At 43.9% G+C, this 24114-nt stretch overlaps 1 protein-coding gene across 15 annotated transcripts in view; it reads right to left on the bottom strand.

The window, feature by feature from the left end:
- The window catches only part of LOC140195221 (uncharacterized), a 276914-nt gene that overhangs the window by 157251 nt on the left and 95549 nt on the right, over nt 1-24114 (bottom strand). For 11 of the 15 annotated variants that reach the window (XM_072253210.1, XM_072253212.1, XM_072253206.1 and 8 more), the window contains 3 exons: nt 21523-21604; nt 11023-11199; nt 3551-3759 (listed from right to left, as the gene is read on the bottom strand). In XM_072253210.1, coding sequence (XP_072109311.1) covers nt 3551-3759; nt 11023-11199; nt 21523-21604 — 468 coding nt within the window. Of the gene's footprint in view, nt 1-3550; nt 3760-11022; nt 11200-21522; nt 21605-23834; nt 24022-24114 lie in introns of those variants that run through there. The other 4 variants (XM_072253213.1, XM_072253214.1, XM_072253215.1 and 1 more) reach the window with 3 other exon arrangements.

Below are 24114 nucleotides of genomic sequence, written 5' to 3'. Positions count from 1 at the left end.
CGAAAAGTGCAAATCAATCCCAGAACAACAGCAAAGGACCTTGTGAAAATGCTGGAGGAAATAAGTAGACAAGTATCTATATCCAGAGTAAAATGAGTCCTATATCGACATAACCTGAAAGCCTGCACAGAAGGAAGAAGCCACTGCTCCAAAACCCCTATAAAAAAGCCAGACTACAGCTTGCAAGTGCACATGGGGACAAAGATTCTATTTCTTGGAGAAACGTCCTCTGGTCTGATGAAACAAAAATTGAACTGTTTGGCCATAATGACCGTCCTTATGTTTGGAGGAAAAAGGGTGAGGCTTGCAAGCCGAAGAACACCATCCCAACCGTGAAGCATGGGGGTGGCAGCATCATGTTGTGGGGGTACTTTGCTGCAGGAGGGACTGGTGCACTTCACAAAATAGATGGCATCATGAGGAAGGAAAATTATGTGGATATATTGAAACAGCATCTCAAGACCTCAGCCAGGAAGTTAAAGCTCAGTCGCAAATGGGGCTTCCAAATGGACAATGACCCCAAGCATACCTCCAAAGTTGTGGCAAAATTGCTTAAGGACAGCAAAGGCAAGGTATTGGACTGGCCATCACAAAGCCCTGACCTCAATCCGATAGAAAATTTGTGGGCAGAACTGAAAAAGAGTGCGCGAGCAAGGAGGCCTACAAACCTGACTCAGTTACACCAGTTCTGTCTGGTGGAATGGAACAAAATTCCAGCAACTTATTGTGAGAAGCTTGTGGAAGGGTACCCAAAACGTTTGACCCAAGTTAATCAATTTAAAGGCAATGCTACCAAATACTAACAAAGTGTATGTAAACTTCTAACCCACTGGGAATGTGATGAAAGAAATAAAAGCTGAAATAAATCATTCTCTCCACTATTATTCTGACATTTCACATTCTTAAAATAGTGATCCTAATTAACCTAAGACAGGGAATGTTTTCTCGGATTAAATGTCAGGAATTGTGAAAAACTGAGTTTAAATGTATTTGGCTAAGGTGTATGTAAACTTCTGACATCAACTGCACATGTTCGGCACAGCACTGTGGGCCGAAGGGCCTGTATTGCGCTATCGGTTTTCTATGTTTCTATATCCCACATTCTGGTTACTGTCAGAGGCCTGTACATAACTCCCATTTAGGATATTTCTACCCACGAGGATTCTACATCTTCTAATTCTATGTCACCAAAGGATTTGATTTCATTTTTTTACCAACAGAGCCACCCCTTCCCCTTTCTCACAGTCTCACCATACACTGCATTGACTTGTAGGTATACCACATGACCCACCTTCAGCCTTAGCACTCCAGTTCCTATCTGCCTGCCAAAATAGTTCAAACCCCTTCGCAAACCTGCCCACAAGGATATTGGTTCCCCCTCATATTCAGATCAAACCTGTCCTTTTTGTACAGGTCATACCTTCCCCAGAAGAAACCATAGAAACCATAGAAACTACAGCACAGAAACAGGCCCTTTGGCCCTTCTTGGCTGTGCCGAACCATTTTCTGCCTAGTCCCACTGACCTGCACATGGACCATATCCCTCCATATGCCTCCCATCCATGTATCTGTCCAATTTATTCTTAAATGTTAAAAAAGAACCTGCATTTACCACCTCGTCTGGCAGCTCATTCCATACTCCCACCACTCTCTGTGTGAAGAAGCCCCCCCTAATGTTCCCTTTAAACTGTTCCCCCCTCACCCTTAACCCATGTCCTCTGGTTTTTTTCTCCCCTTGCCTCAGTGGAAAAAGCCTGCTTGCATTCACTCTATCTATACCCATCATAATTTTATATACCTCTATCAAATCTCCCCTCATTCTTCTACGCTCTAGGGAATAAAGTCCTAACCTATTCAACCTTTCTCTGTAACTGAGTTTCTCAAGTCCCGGCAACATCCTTGTAAACCTTCTCTGCACTCTTTCAACCTTATTTATATCCTTCCTGTAATTTGGTGACCAAAACTAAACACAATACTCCAGATTCAGCCTCACCAATGCCTTATACAACCTCATCATAACATTCCAGCTCTTATACTCAATACTTCGATTAATAAAGGCCAATGTACCAAAAGCTCTCTTTACGACCCTATCTACCTGTGACAACACTTTTAGGGAATTTTGTATCTGTATTCCCAGATCCCTCTGTTCCACTGCACTCCTCAGTGCCTTACCATTAACCCTGTATGTTCTACCTTGGTTTGTCCTTCCAACGTGCAATACCTCACACTTGTCAGTATTAAACTCCATCTGCCATTTTTCAGCCCATTTTTCCAGCTGGTCCAAGTCCCTCTGCAGGCTCTGAAAACCTTCCTCACTGTCTACTACACCTCCAATCTTTGTATCATCAGCAAACTTGCTGATCCAATTTACCACATTATCATCCAGATCATTGATATAGATGACAAATAACAATGGACCCAGCACTGATCCCTGTGGCACACCACTAGTCACAGGCCTCCACTCAGAGAAGCAATTCTCTACCACCACTCTCTGGCTTCTTCCATCGAGCCAATGTCTAATCCAATTTACCACCTCTCCATGTATACCTAGCGACTGAATTTTCCTAACTAACCTCCCATGCGGGACCTTGTCAAAGGCCTTACTGAAGTCCATGTAGACAATATCCACTGCCTTCCCTTCATCCACTTTCCTGGTAACCTCCTCGAAAAACTCCAACAGATTGGTCAAACATGACCTACCACGCACAAAGCCATGTTGACTCTCCCTAATAAGCCCCTGTCTATCCAAATGCTTGTAGATTCTGTCTCTTAGTACTCCCTCCAATAACTTACCTACTACTGACGTTAAACTCACCGGCCTATAATTTCCCGGATTACTTTTCGATCCTTTTTTAAACAACGGAACAACATGAGCCACTCTCCAATCCTCCAGCACTTCACCCGTAGACAGTGATCCCAATGCTCCAGAAAACTGAAACCCTGTTCCCTGCACCACTTCCTCAGCCACTCATTCAGCTGTACTATCATCCGCTTCCTGATCTGACTATAGTATGTGGGATATAGTATGAATTCTGTCCATAAGTAGCTTAGAAAACCATGTTGGACAATGCTTGATTTGCACTGCAATTTGGCAATACTTTCCAATAACACTGTGAACTAGCAGGATTATCCACACCCCAAACTTCAAACAGAAATTATAATTCATGACAAGATCATCGTTATTCTCAGCCACAGGATTGTACGGCCAGATTTGGGAACAACTTCTTTCCAACTGTGATAAGACTGCTGAACGATCCTGACCCAGATCTGGGCCATACCCTCCAAATATCTGGACCTGTCTCTCGGTTTTTTTGCACTACCTTACTTTCCATTTTTCTATTTTCTGTTTATGATTTATAATTTAAATTTTTAATATGTACTAATTTTTACTATTTTTAATATTTATTATTTGTAATCCAGGGAGCGGAAAGCACAGAATCAAATATCGCTGTGATGATTGTATGTTCTAGCATCAATTGTTTGGCAACAATAAAGTATAAAGTATAATTCTGTACTATTAAGTAAACAACCCAAATTTTGCTTGCATTACCTCAGGACAAAAGGTGCCGGAGTCCATTTTGTATACATTGACTGTTCTGGAAAGCTTTGAATCTGAAGTTGAACAACGGGTGTTAAAAAGGTTGTCATCCTGCTTCTCCAATTCATTACTCCATGCATGGTTACTTTCCCTTTTTAGAAAATTGTAACGTGGTTTTGGTTTGGGAGATTCATCTCCAATAGAATTCTTCACTTCCTTTTCTTCACAAAAGCAGAAACAGAAAAGGGAAAATGTACAATTAGTGACTTTTCTTCTTATGATACAGACATGTTAGCAATATACAATATTAAAGACTTAGAGGTGTTGTATAGCCAATGGGAGGGGTGGTAGAGACTAAGGTAGAGTCCATTGGTAATTCCAACAATTCAAGCCGCTTCACATGTTAAATCAAGAAGTGCATAACCAACCAGAGTTACTGTATATGATGCAATACACTGAGCATGAAATCTTTGAAAATGATATAAAAACACAATTTACTGTGATTGTGATTGAATGGTTCAGTTCTACTTAAGTGCTGTACATGGTATTACTTGACTTCAAAGATCTACGGTATGGGAAATCATTCTCGATACTTCATCACAAACAAGAGAAAATCTGTAGATGCTGGAAATCCAAGCAACACACACAAAATGCTGGAGGAACTCAGCAGGCTAGGCAGCTTCTATGGAAAAGAGTACAGTCGGCATTTCAGGCTGAGACCCTTCATCAGGACAAAAGAGTCCTGCTGAATGTCTCGGCCAGAAATGTCAACTATACTCTTTTTCACAGATACCTTGTCAGCCAGGAGGGGATTACATAGGACATCTAGTTAAATCTCCATGTTGGTATTTACCATCCATTCAAGCTTCTATCCATTAATCCTCTTCATAGGCTTGTCCAGTCTTTTCTGTTCAGTTTCTTCAATCCCTCCCTATGCCAGACCACTCTTTGAATTTTGTATTGGAATTTGTATATCTTATTGTTACATTACATTATATTTTTCCTCACAAGTGGAAATAGTCTCTCTACATCAAGAAAACTTTCCATAATTTTAAGGACATCTATTATGCTGGGGGAGAAGCATCAGTGTTGGTTGTTGTGGCATGGATGAAGTCACCAGAGACACAGGGTTACTGGTAGATACAAAGCAGCTTCTTTATTTGACACAACAAGGTACAGCAGGCATCATACGGACAGAGACACTTTCGGTAGAAAGGTCTGCTAGCCCAATGTGGGCTCAATATTTATATGCTAAACACAAAGGGCAATCGCTATTTACAAAGTTAAAGACAATGCATAGACAACGCTTCCTTTTGAAGCTACATACAAAACATCACACCTTCTGACTTCATCCTTTCCTCCTGAAGCCAACATGTCTGGATTGGTACTCAAAGCCTTTAGGAGTGCAAGTCAAATCCACAATACATTTATTTGGTATTTTACGTGCTAACATAGAGGACAATTAATATTAATAAAGTATGGATAAGGCTGTCTTTGAAACTACCTGTAAACTTCACACTTCCATCCGCAGCATCTGGCTAGTATTCCGATATTCACAGCTTTTAGGAAATGCATTGTAGTGAACTCAATCCACAATAGAGTAGAGCTACCAGGACTTGATGTTTCAATCCTTATGGTAAGTCGGCACTCTCGATGTTGGCAGTGGGCTTGGAGTGGTGACAAGGAGGGAGGGTAGGTACATCATCAGGGTCATCAGGTGGGCACCCTCCTTCTTTGACATTTCGTTGATAAGCCCACAACGTCTCCAGAGGGCTCAATGGTGCTACTTGGTGTCCCAGATACGCCCCCCTCAGTTCCATACCCTCCTGTCGTCATTGTGCAGCCCAGTTGTTGTCTTTCCTTTTAATCCAAATCCAGTTGCTGCTTTCTTCTGCTGCATTTGACAAGGACTTGACTGCTTGTTGGAGTGAATAACCCCTCATCCCCATCTTCTTCAATAGACTGGTCGTAGATCGAGCAATGAATCCCCTGCATCCCACTTCTACAGGGAAAATCTTGGTCTTCCAGCCATTCTGGGCAGCTTCAGTTGCCAGTTCAGAGTACTTGGTCTTTTTCCTCTCATACGCTTCTTTGACACCATCTTCCCATGGTACTGTCAATTCCACAACATATGCCAGCTTGGCTGTTGTGGATCACAGGACCATGTCTGGCCGGAGTGTTGTAGCCACAATGTCTGGGGGAAACACAAGCTTTTTTTCCAAGTCCACGTCCATTTTCCAATCCCCAGCAACCTGCAGAATGCTTACATCTTTTGATGTTATATGGTGCTCTGGAGGTTGGCCTGCTGGTACAAATCGTGTGATGTGGACATTTCCTGCCAATGTTTGTGGGAGAGCATTTGTGGTGATTCGCTTCTGTTCCAAGATTGATGCCAGCTGTCTGAGAACTTGGTTATGCCGCCAAGTGTACCGCCCCTGGGTGAGGCGCGTGGTGCATCCTGTTAAAATGTGCCTTAGTGATCCAGGTGCTTGACAAAGAAACCACTGGTTCAGGTTCTGGGGTGTGGGTAGGAGGTCATAAGTGGCTCTGATGACAAAACTAGCTGAGATCCCTCCACCTCCCAGATACCACGCTAGCTAAGCTTCCTCTTTTCCAGGATCTCCCAATTAGTCCATTGGCCCTGCTTGGCCATTGAGACAACCCTGGCGTTTCGATCTGCCTCCTCCTGTCTTCTCAACTCCTCCACCATGAGCTGTCTCTTCTGCACTGATGTTGCCTTGTGCCATTGAGGAGCTTTTGGGATGAGCCTGAGCCCAACCACATCCCTGAAGTGAAGAACAGACTTAGCATTCTGAACAGCTTCAGATGGGGTCCACTTCCTCCCTGTTGCCACATGGGGGGCCACTGTTCGATTAACAGTATCTTCAGATTCAGTGAGGGCCATGACCAATCTTGCTTTGGTGCATTTGAATTCTTCCACAGGACTTGCAATTGGTAATTCCAATTTGCCGTTCCTGTACAGTCCAACAGGACTTAAGCATCGCGGAAGTCCAAGCCACTGTTTTACATGTGTGCTGATCATTCTTTCAAGCTTTTCAACCTTGCTGATGGAGATTTCATACACTGTTAAAGGCCACATGAGCCTTGGGAGTATGCCGAACTGGAAGCACCACAGCTTGAGTTTTCCTGGCAGCCAGGTATTGTTGATGTGAGCTATGTACATGATGGTATCCTTTTTGAGTTGTTTAAACTGCTCAGTGTCCTTGAGCTTAGCATCGTACCATCGGCTCAAGCTCTTCACTGGCATTTCTGAAAGAGTTGGGACAGGTGTCCCGTCAATCTGAAATCTTTTATCCGTGACTTGACCTTTGACAATGGAGATGCTGCTGCACTTGCTGGGCTTGATCTTCATCCTCGCCCATGTGATGTTTTGATGAAGTTTTTCCAGAAGTCTCTTGGTGCAGGGGACAGTTGTTGTCAGTATTGTTATATCGTCCATATAGGCTCATATCGGTGGTAACCCTTGACCAAACTGTAGCCATTTTCCTCCCGCAACCAATTTTGAGGCTCTGATAATGAGCTCCATTGCCATAGTAAAGGCCAATGGGGAGATGGTGAACCCCGCCATGCTGCCTATTTCCAGTGATTGCCACGCTGTGGTGAAGTCTGATGATGTAAGACAAACTTGCAGTTCCTGGAAGTAGTGTTTTACCAGATTTGTTGTTGTTGCAGGCACCTGAAAGAATTCAAAAGCAGTCCACAGGAGGGAATGAGGAACTGATCCATAGGTGTTGGCCAGGTGGAGGAACAAGACATGTAGATCCTTTCTTTCTTTCTTAGCCATTTGGATTTGATGCCATATGACACTGGTATGTTGAAGGCATCCCGAGAAACCTTTTGGATTGACGTATCAATGAAATGGTTTTGTTTCAGATACTTCGTAAGTCTTTGCGCCAACACGCTGAAAAAGATCTTGCCCTCTATGTTCAGAAGGTTTATTTGGCGAAATTGCTCAGTGGGGGACAAATTCTTTTCTTTTGAGGTCAGAACTCCCCCCGCTCTTCTCCAGGCTTTGGGGATAACTTGCTTATCCCACGCAACCCTCATGTTTTTCCAAAGCATTTCACAATATCCAGGGTGTTCTTTTAGACACAATACAGAACACCGTTAGGGCCTGGCGCTGATGCTGATCTTGCCTTCTTTACCGCCTCTTTCACCTCGCTCAGCTTGAGAGGGCTGATGTTAAATTGATGTTGTGGGGGTGAGATTGGTGGGATGTCAGCTAGGACAAGTATCAGTTCATCTTTTAGCTTATCAGTGTGGATGATTCTGAGATGTCTTTCAACCTCCTCTTTTGATACTTTCAAGTATCTGCTTTTCTCTTTTGTGAAAATGCCTTTCACATATTTAAAGGGATCTTTGTAGGTCTGTTCTTGCTTTTTCCTTCTTTTTGCGTTGTTTCCTTAAGTTCTCTGTTCTGCGCAGCTTTGAGAGCCTCTGTTTTAGGTCCTCTTGAAGGAGGTTGATGCCCTCCCTTTCTTCTGCTGTTGATTTTTTCCACAACTTCCTCAGGCCTCTTCTTTCTTTAATAAGTCGCTGGATTTCCTGGAGACAACGGGATTTGGGGGAGGAGTACTTGTCAAACAGAAGACTGGTGGCCAGAGTCATTTAAGTGTAAATGAATCATCTACCCAAAAAATCACTCTAACATTGGTGATGCAAAAAGACTAAATAAACTCATCAAAAAGGCTGGATCCGTCCTTGGCTACAAACTAGACTCTTGAGTTAGTGGTGGACAGGAGGTCACTAAACAAACTGGTATCCGTGATGGACAATCTGACACATCCTCTCCATGACCTACTGAATAAACAGCAGAGCACCCTTTTGAACAGACTCATTCAGTTCCCTCGTCACAAGGATCGTTACAGAAAATCTTTCCTCCCATATGCAATAAGCACATACAACAGTTCATTAGCAGCGGACCAATCGATTCGTAGAGAGATAGAGCTTCGCACAGGTCGAAGAGAAGAGTTTTAATAAAGGAGCGTCTCGCGGGGCTTGGCGCATGAGAATGGTAGGTATGACTGCGAGGCCAGTTTTCTGTTCTGCGTGTCAGATGTGGGATGTCCAGGCCTCCCTGATGGCCACAACTGCAGCAGGTGCATCAAGCTGCAGCTCCTTAGAGACCGAGTTAGGGAACTGGAGCTGCAGCCCAATGACCTTTGGCTTGTTAGGGAGAAGGTGGAGGTGACAGACAAGAGCTATAGGCAGGTAGTCACCCCAAGGTCACAGGACACAGATAAGTGGGTGACCGTCAGGAAAGGGAAAGAAGGGTGTCAGGTAGTGCAGAGCACGCCTGTGGCTGTACCCCTTAACAATAAGTACTCCATTTTGAGTGCTGATGGTGGGGGGACAACCTACCTGGGGGAAGCAACAGTGGCACTGAGTCTGGCCCTGTGGCTCAGAAGGGTAGGGAATGGAAGAGGATGACAGAGGTAATAACAGACTTTATAGTTAGAGGGACAGATAGGCAATTCTGTGGACGTGAAAAAGAAACAAGGATGGTCGTTTGCCTCCCAGGTGCCAGGGTTCGTGATGTTCCTGAGCGCATCAACAATATCCTGAATAGGGAGGGTGATCAGCCAGAGGTCGTGGTACATATTGGTACCAATGACATAGGCAGAAAAAGGGTGGAGGTCCTGAAAGCAGAATACAGGGAGTTAGGCAGGAAGCTGAGAAGCAGTATCTCAAGGGTAGTAATCTCGGGATCGCTGCCTGTGCCATGCAACAGTGAGTAAAGGAAGAGAATGAAGTGGAGGATAAAAGTGTGGCTGAAGGATTGAAACAGGGGGCAGGAATTCAGAGTTTTGGATCATTGGGACCTCTTCTGGGACAGGTGTGACCTGTACAAAAAAGGACAGGTTGCACTTGAATCTGAGGGGGACCAATATCCTGGCAGGGAGGTTTGCTAATGCTGCTGGGGAGGGTTTAAACTAGGTTTGCAAGGGGGTGGGAACCAAAGTGAAGAGGCAGAGGGTGGGGAGGGTTGGAGCACAAGTAGAGAAAGCTTGAAGGGAGTTTGTGAGGAAGGATAGACAGATGTTAGAGTAAAGATACACTCAGCATGATGGTTTGAGATGTGTCCATTTTAATGCAAGGATTATCATAAACAAGGTAGATGAACTTAGAGCGTGGATCAATATGACGTTGTGACCATTACAGAGGCTTGGCTGTCTCAGGAGCAGAAATGGCTGCTGAATGTGCCAGGCTTTAGGTGTTTTCAAAAGAACAGAGAGAGAGGCAAAAGAAGTGGGGGCATGACATTGTTAATTAGGGATAATGTCATAGCTGCAGAAAAGGAGGAAGTCCTGGAGGGGTTGTCTACTGAGTCATTGTGGGTGGAAGACAGAAACAGGAAAGGGGCAATAACTCTACTGGGTGTTTTTATAGACCTCCCTCCCAACAGCAGATTCTGGAATGGCGCAATAATAATGGGGTTGTTGCAACGGCAGATTTTAACTTTCCTAATATTGATTGGCATTTCCTTAGCACAAGAGGTTAGATGGGGTAGAGTTTGTTAGGTGTGTTCAGGAAGGTTTCCTGATGCAATATGTAGATAAGCCAACAAGATAAGAGGTTGTACTTGATCTGGCATTGAGAAATGAACCTGATCAGATGTCAAATCTCTCGGTGGGAGAGCATTTTGGAGGTAGTGATCACAATTCTAACTGCTTCACCATAGCACTGGAGAGGGATAGGAGCAGACAACCTGGGAAAATATTTAATTGGGATAGGGGGAAATATGATGCTATTAGGAAGGAACTTGGGAGCAGATGTCCTCAGGGAGAAATGTGGCTAATGTTCAGGGGATACTTGCGTGTCATTCTGCACAGGTATGTTCCACTGAGGCAGGAAAATAACTTTCCTGTTAACCTATGTCCCACTATATCCTTAAACAGCCTCTTCACATTCTAGAATGGCAGAATTTTGTATGATTTGCAAATTTACTAATCAGAGTACCTATATTCTCGTCCAAAGTACTATAGGAGCATTAGCAGTTACATGCATTGCAAGGAACTATGGCCCCAGCACCAATCCTTCCGATAAAGCACATAGCACAGACTTGCAGACAGAAAAACAGTGCTCCACAACTATCATCAGCCTCCCATCACCAAGAGAATATTGGATCCAAATGATCATCGTGCCTGAGATTCATCTTCATTAAAGCTGAACTAAGATTTCTGCCATCTGGCTGAACCAATGATAGTCTTTGCTTTGTTGTTGAACATATTGCAACCTCAAGTTAACCAAATGAAGTATGTTTTGCACTGGTTTTCTATTTTTTATGCAACATCATGGATGGAAAGATACCTTTTGGAACTATCAATCAACAATGAAACAATTCATTTCAGATATTCCTGTTCATTTTCAACCATAGCTCTAATGAAAGAATGAGAGAAAACCTTATCAAGAGTTTCAATGTTTAATGTGCAATGTTTTGTTTATATCATGTATATAGATACCTTCAAATGGTAATTGTCTCTTTTCTCTTGGTTTAGGAACAGGGACTTTTCCTTCATCTTCTCTCAGACTCCATTGGTCATTACTATTATGGTGCTCTATGAGCTTCTCTGTGACAGTCAAATTATCATCATCATCATTTCTTCTGTTCTTCATTAAATTTATTGGTTTCTTGTTTTCTGAAAACATAAAATGGCTCACTGTTTTGTTTCTTCAGAATTTGCAGTTCTCTTTATGCAACTGAAATCCTTCATCAGCTCTGAAAAGCAGCAATATATCTGATATAAGTTAGGTTATAGATCCGATTTTCATCCTTCTGCAAAATTCACCCTTTTATCAGCATTAAAATATTACTTACCGCTGTGTTAAATTCCAGAATTGCCATGTAGAACAGGAAAGTATATGCAGGAAAATATCAGAGTAATTCTTGAAGAAATTTGCTGAACGAGAGGGAGGATCCAATGAGAACTGGTGCTTTGGTTTTATTGGCCTATTGCCATGTGGTCAATCTACAATTCATGCCCGAGTTTCCAGGGTAATGCAGCCTCACAAATGCACAAATTATTGCCCTCACCGCCTTTAAAAGGTGTAACAAACACTACCATGCATGGAGACAGACAATGAGGTAATTTCATATCAATACAATGCAAGGGTTTTGGAAAATGGGGTTTAAGTAGAGAAGAAAATTGAAGAAAATATCAGCTTCTTGCTCTTGGGGTTTGAATACTGTTTTTTCATTTGTTCTTGATATTTTGGATATCCACATACACCTGTTTCCCTACCAAACATACACATAATTTCAAATATCTTAATTTAGTCAGGATTCATTTTTAAAGAGGAGTTGCAGCCTACGCAGTATTCCTTTACAGTTACAACATCCTTAAACATTTGTGTCTCTTCCAATGCCTCTATAACCCGTTCTGTCAACTGCAAGGTAAGGTTGTTTCATTCAATGAAACTTTGTTTTCAGTTCCATTCATCTAGAAATTATGATCCATTAGCAAATTTTCATGGGTAGATCCTTGTAGGTGCTTCTCCATCTTTTCACCACCAGATCAGAGGGGAGGCCGTGCAGGAGTTTCAAAGCTTTCAAAGGAAATACTTTTCAGGTTAAAGTTGCTCAATGTGTTCAGCAAATGATCGGAGGTGGAGCCAGCCCTCATCAGCAAATAGCATACTTTAATATAGCATTTGAGCTGTAAATACAGCATTTGAATACAATTATGAAGCTTTGTCAAGGGTGGCTAGACAGAGAATTCCTTCCCCTTTTTTTAGATTATGAAGACATGCAGTCCTCTTTTATTGTCATTTAGTAATGCATGCATTAAGAAATTATACAATATTTCCTCTGGTGTGATATCACAAAACACAGGACAGACCAAGACCGAAAAAACTAAGAAAACCACATAATTATAACATATAGTTACAACAGTGCAACAATACCATAACTTGATGAAGAATAGTCCATGAGAAAGTCTCTCAAATGTCTCACATCTCACGCAGATGAGAGAAGGAAGAAAACCTCTCCCTGCCATGCCCGACCACAGTCCAACTCTGAATCATCTGAAGACCTCGAGCCTCCGATCAGCTCTCCGACACTGAGTACCGAGTACCATCTCTATCCGAACGATTCGACCTCAATCTCGGTTGCCAACAGCAGGTAAAGCCGGGGATTTTGAGGCCTTCCCTCCAGAAGATTCTCGATCGCACAGTAACAACAGCAGTGAACCTGCATTTCAGAAATTTCTCCAGATGTTCCTCTGTGCTTTCACGTGATATCAATACTTGGCCAGCTAGCCCACTTCGGCTGGATGCTTTTCATCACCCTCCTGAAGGCTGTTCTCAAAGACTGAAATCACAGGATCATCAGCAGCTGTGGAAGTTCATGATGGTTCTTCCATGTTTTGAAGCTCAAAGTAAACATAGAAGGCATTTATCTCATCTGGAAGCAAAGACTATTGTTGCCTATGTTGCTAGATCTTACTTTACATGATAGTATTCAAGCCCTGCCACAAATGGTGAGTATCCTTTGTTGATTCAAGGTAAGTCTGGTAGTCTGGAATTGACACTTCACTTGTAAGATGGCTTTCCAGATATTGTAACTGGACATCTTGTAACTTTCTTGTCACCAGACCTGAATGCCTCTGATCTGGTCCTCAGCAGATCTCATGGTTCATCCAAGGCTTCTGGTTGGGGACCAGTACGATTTTGTGGGGGGACACCCTTTTAAGACTGTTTTTATAAAGTCCGTGACAACCATAGTGTATTCATTCAGATCCACAGATGAGTCCTTGAACATGGCCCAGTCCACTGGCTTGAAACAATCCCATAGCCACCCATCTGCCTCCCATGACCACCTCTGTATGTCCTAATCTCTGGAGCTTTGCTCTTAGCCTCTGCCTGTATGCAGGTAGGTGAAGGACAGCCTACAGATTAGATTTACCAAAACTCAGTCTGGGCATGGAACTATAGGAAACACAAAATACTCTGCAGATGCTGGGGTCACAACACACTGGAGGAACTCAGCAGGTCGGGCAGCATCTGTGGAAACGATCAGTCAACGTTTCGGGCCGGAACCCTTCGTCAGGACCGAAGAGGGAAGGGGCAGAGGCCCTATAAAGAAGGTGGGGGGAGGGTGGGAAGGAGAAGGCTGGTAGGTTCCAGGTGAAAAACCAATAAGGGGAACCTGATGTGGCTGATGTGGAAGGCTTGCTTGCCTGCTGAGCCTCGCACATTTTTCTATCACACAGTTCTTTAATAACGACTCAAACCATCCTGCAAATATCTCCTAAACCGACGTACCCTTTCAAAATTAAAGTCGTACTTTATCATTATTCATTCGGTTTCGATTGTTATCCTTCTTTCTTCCAATTGCATCAGCTCTTCATCTATCAGTTCTTAGTGATGGGATGCCAAAACCTCTTCAACATCATGTTCTTCAGCTTCCACAAGCCAAACTCACTTTGTCCTTGCTTCGTTCACCATGATCGAAATGCTTAATTATGTCTAGTTTTACCGTAAGTGTAACACCCTTACGAGCTCTTTTTCAGGCTTTTCTGATACCATAGAACTCATCTTGCAAACGGCTGCTCACGGGCACGTGTTAAAGCAAAGCAGTTCCGAATCCAGGGGAGAGCGCTGATTTTTTTGCGTGCTTTTGGGTATCGTGCGCTGAATTTTTTTTCATAACAGTGAAAACACCTTTAAAAGCGAAAATAGGGTACTAATGTAGGTCTTTTTATAACAGTGAGGTTTCGTAAAGTGAACGTTCGAAAAGTGGGGGACAACTGTACCTCACTTTTTTAATATAAATTATTTCTCTTTATTGTACAAATTTTAGTCTATTCAATATACGTATACTGTAATTGATTTACTTATTTATTATTATTATTATATATTTTTTCTTCTTTATTACATATTACATTGAACTGCCTCTGCTAAGCAAACAAATTTCACGACACATGCCACTGATAGTAAATTTGATTTTGATTCTGGATGGCGGCGAATGTTATTCCTTTGTTCAAGAAAGGGAGTAGGGATAACCATGGGAAAAATAGACCAGTGAATCTTACTTCAGACAGGATTTACAAGCACATGGAGAAGAATAATCTGATTAGTGATTGTCAGCAGAGCTTTGTGAGGGGTAAGGTCATGCCTCATGAGTCTGATTAAATTCTTTGAGGATGTGACGGAGCACACTGACAAAGGTAGAAGGACGAAGGTTGAGGAGTGTATATGGATTTTAGTAATTGGTTTGATAATGTTCCCCATGGTAGGCTCTTTCAGAAAGTCAGGGGGTATGGGATCCAGGGAAAATTGGCTGCATTTGTTAAGAGTTCCTTAAATGTATCTACCTCTATCACTACCTCTGGTAGGGTGTTCCACGTATTCAACACTTTCTCTGTTAAATAAACTGACTTCTGACATTCTATACTTTTCACCAATCACCTTAAAATTAGGCCACTTTGTATTAGCTAATTTTACCCTGGGGAAATGTCTCTGGCTATTCACTCAGTCTATGCCTGCAGAACTGGGCAGGGAAATGGCAGATAGAGTTCAACCTAAAACAGTGAGAGGTTGAATATGAAAGCAGAATACATGGCTAATGACAGGATTCTTAGCAATGTAAAGGAACAGAGGGATGATCAGACCTACATCCATTGTTAACTTAAAGTTGCCTTGCAAGTTTATAGGGCTGTTAAGAAGGCATATGGTATATTGTTTAATCAGGTGATTGAGTTCAATAGTCGCGAGGTAATGTTCCAGCTCAAAAAACCCTGATTAGACCACACTTGGAATACTGTGTCACTGAATCCCCTACTATCAACATCCCGGGGTTTACCATTGACAGAAAAATAAACTGGTCTAGCCACATGAACACTATGGCTACCAGAGTAGGTCAAAGGCTAGGAATCCAGCGACATGTAACTCACCTCCTGACTCCCCAAAGCAACATCTGCAAGGCCCAGATCAGAAGTGCAATGGAATACTCGCCACTCTCCTGAATGACCATCCAGTACAGGGCTGTCCACTTGATTGGTACCCCTTCCACAAACATCCAATCCCTCTACCATCGACGAACAGTTGCAGCAGTGTGTACTATCTACAAGATGCACTGCAACAACACACCAAAGAACCTAAAGCAGCCCCTTCCAGACCCATGACCACTACCACCTAGAAGGACAAGAACAGCAGATTCTTGGGAACACCACCACTTGGAAATCCCCCTCCAAGTCACTCACCATCCTGACTTGGAAACATATCACCTTTTCATTGTCACCAGGTCAAAAGCACGGAATTCCCTCCCGAAGAGCACCGTGGGTATACCTACACCTCAGGGACTGCAGCGGTTCAAGAAGGCAGCTCATCACCATCTTCTCAAGGGGAACAAGGGATGGGCAATAACTGCTGGCTTGGCTGGTGATGCCCACATCCCATAAATTAAATAAAATTTTTGTGGCCTCATTCTAGGAAGAATGTGGAAACTTTGTTTATTTATTTAATAATACTGCATGGAGTAGGCCCCTATGAGCCATGGCACCTCAGCAACCTCTGACAAACCTAATTAACCTAATTTACAATAACCAATTAACCTAACTGATAAGTCTTTGGACTCTGATGGACTCCGATGAAACCCACACATCCCACAGGGAGGACATACAGACACTTCTTGCAGAACTACAAACTCCGGATCGCTCCTGAGCTGTAGGAGTGTCATGCTAACCAGATTTGGTACATAGTGAAGGTACAGTGAGATATGCTAATGTGCTGGAGCATTTTGAGATTATGGAGGAGGTAATCTTCCGAAAAACATCAATGTGGATAAATCCTCATGGCTTGATGGCATTCTGAACTTCCCAGAATATTAAAAAATATTAAATGAGAATCAAGCAACACACATCAAAGTTGCTGGTGAATGCAGCAGGCCAGGCAGCATCTCTAGGAAGAGGTAGAGTCGACGTTTCGGGCCAAGACCCTTTGTCGGGACTAACTGAAAGAACAGCTAGTAAGAGATATGAAAGTGGGAGGGGGAGGGGGAGATCCAAAATGATAAGAGAAGACAAGAGGGGGAGGGATGGAGCCAAGAGCTGGACAGGTGATTGGCAAAAGGGATATGAGAGGATCATGGGACAGGAGGCCTAGGGAGAAAGAAAAGGGGGAGGGGGGGAAAAAGCCCAGAGGATGGGCAAGGGGTATAGTGAGAGGGACAGAGGGGGAAAAAGGAGAGAGAGAAAAAGAACTTGTGTATATAAATAAATAACGGATGGGGTACGGGGGGGGGGCCTAGCGGAAGTTAGAGAAGTCGATGTTCATGCCATCCGGTTGGAGGCTACCCAGATGGAATATAAGGTGTTGTTCCTCCAACCTGAGTGTGGCTTCATCTTTACAGTAGAGGAAGCTGTGGATAGACATATCAGAATGGGAATGGGACATGGAATTAAAATGTGTGGTCACTGGGAGATCCTGCTTTCTCTGGCGGACAGAGCATAGGTGTTCAGCAAAACGATCTCCCAGTCTGCATCGGGTCTCGCCAATGTATAGAAGCAACACACATCAAGGTTGCTGGTGAACGCAGCAGGCCAGGCAGCATCTCTAGGAAGAGGTGCAGTCGACGTTTCAGGCCGAGACCCTTCGTCAGGACTAACTGAAGGAAGAGTGAGTAAGGGATTTGAAAGTTGGAGGGGGAGGGGGAGATCCAAAATGATAAGAGAAGACAGGAGGGGGAGGGATGGAGCCAAGAGCTGGACAGGTGATTGGCAAAAGGGGATACGAGAGGATCATGGGACAGGAGGTCTGGGAAGAAAGACAAGGGGGGGGGGGAACCCAGAGGATGGGCAAGGGGTATATTCAGAGGGACAGAAGGAGAAAAAGGAGAGTGAGAGAAAGAATGTGTGCATTAAAATAAGTAACAGATGGGGTATGAGGGGGAGGTGGGGCCTAGCAGAAGTTAGAGAAGTCGATGTTCATGCCATCAGGTTGGAGGCTACCCAGACGGAATATAAGGTGTTGTTCCTCCAACTTGAGTGTGGCTTCATCTTTACAGTAGAGGAGGCCGTGGATAGACATGTCAGAATGGGAATGGGATGTGGAATTAAAATGTGTGGCCACTGGGAGATCCTGCTTTCTCTGGCGGACAGAGCGTAGATGTTCAGCAAAGCGGTCTCCCAGTCTGCGTCGGGTCTCGCCAATATATAAAAGGCCACATCGGGAGCACCGGACGCAGTATATCACCCCAGTCGACTCACAGGTGAAGTGTTGCCTCACCTGGAAGGACTGTTTGGGGCCCTGAATGGTGGTAAGGGAGGAAGTGTAAGGGCATGTGTAGCACTTGTTCCGCTTACACGGATAAGTGCCAGGAGGGAGATCAGTGGGGAGGGATGGGGGGGACAAATGGACAAGGGAGTTGTGTAGGGAGCGATCCCTGCGGAATGCAGAGAGAGGTGGGGAGGGAAAGATGTGCTTAGTGGTGGGATCCCGTTGGAGGTGGCGGAAGTTACGGAGAATAATATGTTGGACCCGGAGGCTGGTGGGGTGGTAGGTGAGGACCAGGAGAACCCTATTCCTAGTGAGGTGGCGGGAGGATGGAGTGAGAGCAGATGTACGTGAAATGGGGGAGATGCGTTTAAGAGCAGAGTTGATAGTGGAGGAAGGGAAGCCCCTTTCTTTAAAAAATGAAGACATCTCCCTCGTCCTAGAATGAAAAGCCTCATCCTGAGAGCAGATGCAGCGGAGACGGAGGAATTGCGAGAAGGGGATGGCGTTTTTGCAAGAGACAGGGTGAGAAGAGGAATAGTCCAGATAGCTGTGAGAGTCAGTAGGCTTATAGTAGACATCAGTGGATAAGCTGTCTCCAGAGACAGAGACAGAAAGATCTAGAAAGGGGAGGGAGGTGTCAGTAATGGACCAGGTAAACTTGAGGGCAGGGTGAAAGTTGGAGGCAAAGTTAATAAAGTCAACGAGTTCTGCGTGCGTGCAGGAAGCAGCACCAATGCAGTCGTCGATGAAGCGAAGGAAAAGTGGGGGACAGATACTAGAATAGGCACGGAACATAGATTGTTCCACAAACCCAACAAAAAGGCAGGCATAGCTAGGACCCATACGGGTGCCCATAGCTACACCTTTAGTTTGGAGGAAGTGGGAGGAGCCAAAGGAGAAATTATTAAGAGTAAGGACTAATTCTGCTAGACGGAGCAGAGTGGTGGTAGAGGGGAACTGATTAGGTCTGGAATCCAAAAAGAAGCATAGAGCTTTGAGACCTTCCTGATGGGGGATGGAAGTATATAAGGACTGGACATCCATGGTGAAAATAAAGCGGTGAGGACCAGGGAACTTAAAATCATCGAAAAGTTTAAGAGCGTGAGAAGTGTCACGAACATAGGTCGGAAGGGATTGAACAAGGGGTGATAAAACGGTGTCGAGGTATGCAGAAATGAGATCGGTGGGGCATCTACGCTCTGTCCGCCAGAGAAAGCAGGATCTCCCAGTGGCCACACATTTTAATTCCACATCCCATTCCCATTCTGACATGTCTATCCACGGCCTCCTCTACTGTAAAGATGAAGCCACACTCAGGTTGAAGGAACAACACCTTATATTCCGTCTGGGTAGCCTCCAACCTGATGGCATGAACATCGACTTCTCTAACTTCCACTAGGCCCCACCTCCCCCTCGTACCCCATCTGTTACTTATTTTTATGCACACATTCTTTCTCTCACTCTCCTTTTTCTCCCTCTGTCCCTCTGAATATACCTCTTGCCCATCCTCTGGGTCCCCCCCCCTTTGTCTTTCTTCCCGGACCTCCTGTCCCATGATCCTCTCGTATCCCCTTTTGCCAATCACCTGTCTAGCTCTTGGCTCCATCCCTCCCCCTCCTGTCTTCTCCTATCATTTTGGATCTCCCCCCCCCCCAACTTCCAAATCCCTTACTCACTCTTCCTTCAGTTAGTCCTGACGAAGGGTCTCGGCCTGAAACGTCGACTGCACCTCTTCCTACAGATGCTGCCTGGCCTGCTGCGTTCATCAGCAACTTTGATGTGTGTTGCTTGAATTTCCAGCATCTGCAGAATTCCTGTTGTCAATGTATAGAAGGCCACGTCGGGAGCACCGGATGCAGTATATCACCCCAGCTCACTCACAGGTGAAGTGTCGCCTCACCTGGAAGGACTGTCTGGGGCCCTGAGTGGTGGTAAGGGAGGAAGTGTAAGGGCATGTGTAGCACTTGTTCTGCTTACAAGAATAAGTGCCAGGAGGGAGATCGGTGGGAAGGGATGGGGGGGACGAATGGACAAGGGAGTCACGTAGAGAGCGATCCCTGCGGAAAGCAGGGGCGGGGGGAGGAAAGATGTGCTTAGTGGTGGGATCCCGTTGGAGGTGGTGGAAGTTACGGAGAATTATATTTTGGACCCAGAGGCTGGTGGGGTGGTAGGTGAGGACAAGGGGAACCGTATTCCTAGTGGGGTGGTGGAGGATGGAGTGACAGCAGGTGTGCGTGAAATGGGGGAGATCTCCCCCTCCCCCTCCCACTTTCATATCTCTTACTAGCTCTTCTTTCAGTTAGTCCTGACAAAGGGTCTCGGCCCAAAATGTCGACTCTACCTCTTCCTAGAGTTGCTGCCTGGCCTGCTGCGTTGACCAGCAACTTTTATGTGTGTTGCTTGAAATTCCAGCATCTGCAGATTTCCTCGTGTTTGCATTAAATGAGAATAATTGTTAAGGATTTGAAAAAGATCTTCATGTCCTCAGTAGTAGTAGGTGAGGTCCCAGTGGAAAATAACAAATGTTGTGCCTTTGTTCGAGAAAGAAAATTAGGATATCTGGTAATGGTATTAAGGTACAAGGGGATCTTGAGGACCAGGTCCAAAGTTCGCTGAAAGTGGCTGCACAAGTGGTAAAGAAGGCATATGGAATACTTGCCTTAATCGGGTGGAGTACTAACAGCAATAAAGTCATGCTGCAGCTATATAATACTTAAATTTCACTCACTTCACGCTGGAGGAACTCAGCAGGTCGGGCAGCATCCGCACCTTCTTTATAGGGCCTCTGCCCCTTCCCTCTACAGTCCTGACGAAGGGTTCCGGCCCAAAACGTCGACTCATCGTTTCCACAGATGCTGCCTGACCTGCTGAGTTCCTCCAGCGTGTCGTGAGTGTTGTTTGACCCCAGCATCTGCAGAGTATTTTGTGTAATACTTAAATTTGACTGACTTGGAATATTGCATGCAGTTCTGGTTGGCCCATTATACAAAAAATGTGGATACTCTGAAGAGGCTACAGAGGATGTTGCCTAGATCATAGGGTAAAAGCTATAAGGAAAACTTAGACAAACTTGGGCCCTTCAACCTCAAGCATTGGAGGCTGAGCAGAGACCTGACAGAAATCTAAAAATTATGCGAGGCACAGATTAGTTGACAGTCAGAATCTCTCTCCCAGAGTAGAAATGTCAAGCACTAAAGGACAAGCTTTTAAGGTTAGATTAAAGGTGATGCGAGTGGCAAGTTTTGCTGGTTTTTTCTTGAAACACAGAGAGTGGTAGTGGCCTGGAATATGTTACCAGGGGCAGTTTGGTGGCATTTCAGGGGCTTTTGTACAGGCATATGAATATGAAGGGAATGGAGAGATATGGATGATATACCAGAGGTCATTTAGTATAAATTGGCATGAAGATCAGCACAGCACCCCACAGGCTGAATGTCCTGTCCAGTGCTGTACTGTTCTAGACTCTGGCTTATGTTCTACTATGTACTGGATTTTTATTTTGTAAATAGCTAGTCCTTCCAATGCTTGGCAATGGCTACTCCAAAGTTTATTGAAGCAAAAGGGATGAGTTAATACAGATTTTGAGCACTAATTCATTTCCATCTGGCTACTTGACAAGATTGTGATGCTGTTGCAAGTAAGTTTTTCATTGCACCTATACATACATATACTTGTGCATAGGACAATGAACTTGACTTTGACTTTAAATTATTCTAAGTTAATACTACATAGTAGCAAGTTCTCACCAAAATCAAAATCACTGCAGGCATTTTCATCAACTGAGGACTGCTTCATCACTCCAGCAACAACTGTCTTATGTAATTCATCCTGAATTGAAAAGAATAAATAAAAGTTTCATTGTCTCTGCACAGGATTATGTGGAATAATTAATTAATCACACAAAAATACTGGGTGTGCATTTGTGGTATAGTTCATTATCCTCAATGAAAGTCAATGTACAAATGTGAGATCTGAAATTACAATTCTTTTGTAAATCTAGTACGTTGCTATGCTGTTCAGTTGCTATAGTGTTCTCATTCTTCCAAGCCACAGAGCAAATAATAGAATAGTTGCAATCTGAAATGACTTAGAAGATGATTTGGTGAATTTGTGGCACCTTCTCTAAAAATGATTCCTATGTTGGGGGAAAACAGGCAGACTGCTAAAGGGAAAACAGCAGAGGGGAGGAGCCAGCACCTTTGAATAAGTTGTTTTTAATTGGCTGAGTTGCCACACACTTTACCAATAAAAACATAGAATCAAGTGAAGTGCCCCATTTTGGGACAGTGATTATGGTGTGTGAGTGCTGGTGGCGAGGACAGGTGTTAGTGAGAAGGCACACGTTCAAAGTTCAAAGTAAATTTATTATCAAAGTGCATACAGTTGCAAAGAGAAGTTTGTGAACCCTTTGCAATTACCTGGTTTTCTGCATTAATTACTCATAATATATGGTCTGATCTTCATCTAAGACAGAATAATAGACTGCATAAGCTAATATCGCACAAACAACCGAACTACTTCTTGTCAATATTGAGTAAATCATTTAAACAATCACAGTCTCGGATTTAAAAAGTACGTGAACCTCTGGGGTAATGCTTTCTACAAAAGCTATTTGGAGTCAGGTGTTCCAAACAATGAGATGAGATTGGAGCTGAAGGTTGTAGAGGTGCCCTACCCTATAAAAAAGACACACAGTCAGGTTACTGACAGAGCCTGCTCTTCACAAGAAAGATCTGTTTATGTGTTCCATGCCTTTCGACTTTCAGAGGACCTTCCAAGAAGAATTGTGGAGATGCGTGAAGTTGGAAAAGGCTACAAAACCATTTGTAAAGAATCAAAATCACAATCAGGTTTAATATCACCAGCATGTGTTGTGAAATTTGTTAAATTAGCAGCAGCAGTTCAACGCAATACACAATAAAGTTAAATGAAATAATAAATAATTACAGTATACATATATTGAATAGATTAAAAATACTGCAAAACACATAAATAATTTATATTTAAAAAGTGAGGTAGTGTTCACGGGTTCAATGTCCATTTAGGAATCGGATGGCAGAGGGGAAAAAGCTGTTCTTGAATTGCTGTGCTTTCAGGCACCTCCTATCTGATGGTAACATTGAGCAAAGGGCATGCCCTAGGTGCTGAGGTCCTTAATAATGGATGCTGCCTTTCTGAGACACCATTCCCTGAAGCCCTCTGCAGCTTCTTTCAGTTCTGTGCAGTAGCCAGCCCACCACCTGCCCCACCGACCGGACAGTGATGCAGCCTGTCAGAATGCTCTCCACAGTATATCCATAGAAGTTTTTGAGTGTACTTGTTGACATACCAAATCTCTTCAAACTCCTAATTAAGTCTAGTCGTTGTCTTGCCTTCTTTATAACTGCAGGTTAGGCCCTGAGAGACCTTGACATCCAGGAACTTGAAACTGCTCACTCTCTCCTCTTCTGATCCCTCTATGAGTGTGTGTTCTTTCGTCTTACCCTTGCTGAAGTCCACAATCAGCTCTTTCGACCTACTGATGTTGAGTAGAAGATTGTTGCTGCGACACCACTCCACTAGTTGGCATATCTCGCTCCTGTACGCCCTCCCGTCTCCGTCTGAGATTCTACCACCAATGGCTGTATCATCAGCAAATTATAGAAGGTATTTGAGCTCTGCCCAGCCACACAGTCATGGGTATAGAGAGAGTAGGGCAGTGGGCTAAGCACACACCCTTAAGGTGCACCAGTGTTCATCATCAACTAGGAGGAGATATTATCACCAATCCGCACAGATTGTAGTCTTCTGGTTAGGAAGTTGAGGATCCAATTGCAGAGGGAGGTACAGAGGCCCAGTTTCTGTAACTTCTCAAACAGGATTGTGGGAATGATGGTGTTAAAACTTAAATGTTCATCAGTCTACAGTAAGAGAAATTGTCTACAAATAAGGAAATTTAGTACTGTTGCTACTTCCACCCCGCCCCCACCCCAGGAGAGGGCATCCTGCAAAGTTCACACCAACCACACAATGTGCAATGCTGAAAGTGAAAAAGAACCCAAGAGTAACAGCAAAAGACCTGCAGAAATCTCTGGAACTTGCTGAAGTCTCTGTTCATGTGTCCACTATAAGAAAAGCACTAAACACAAATGGTGTTCATGGAAGGACAACACAGAGGATACCACTGCTCTCCAAAAGAAAATGCTGCACATCTCAAGTTTGCAAAAGGCCACCTAGATGATCCACGACACCTCTGGGACAATATTCTGCAGACAGATGAGACAAAAGGTGAACTTTTTGGCAGAAATGCACACCACTATATGATTAAACAATGTGTTCAATAAAGACATGAAAAGTAC

This window comes from Mobula birostris, chromosome 3 (genome assembly GCF_030028105.1).
Source record: "Mobula birostris isolate sMobBir1 chromosome 3, sMobBir1.hap1, whole genome shotgun sequence".
In the NCBI taxonomy this organism is placed as follows: domain Eukaryota; kingdom Metazoa; phylum Chordata; class Chondrichthyes; order Myliobatiformes; family Myliobatidae; genus Mobula; species Mobula birostris.
This window is presented reverse-complemented; position numbering and strand designations above follow the sequence as displayed.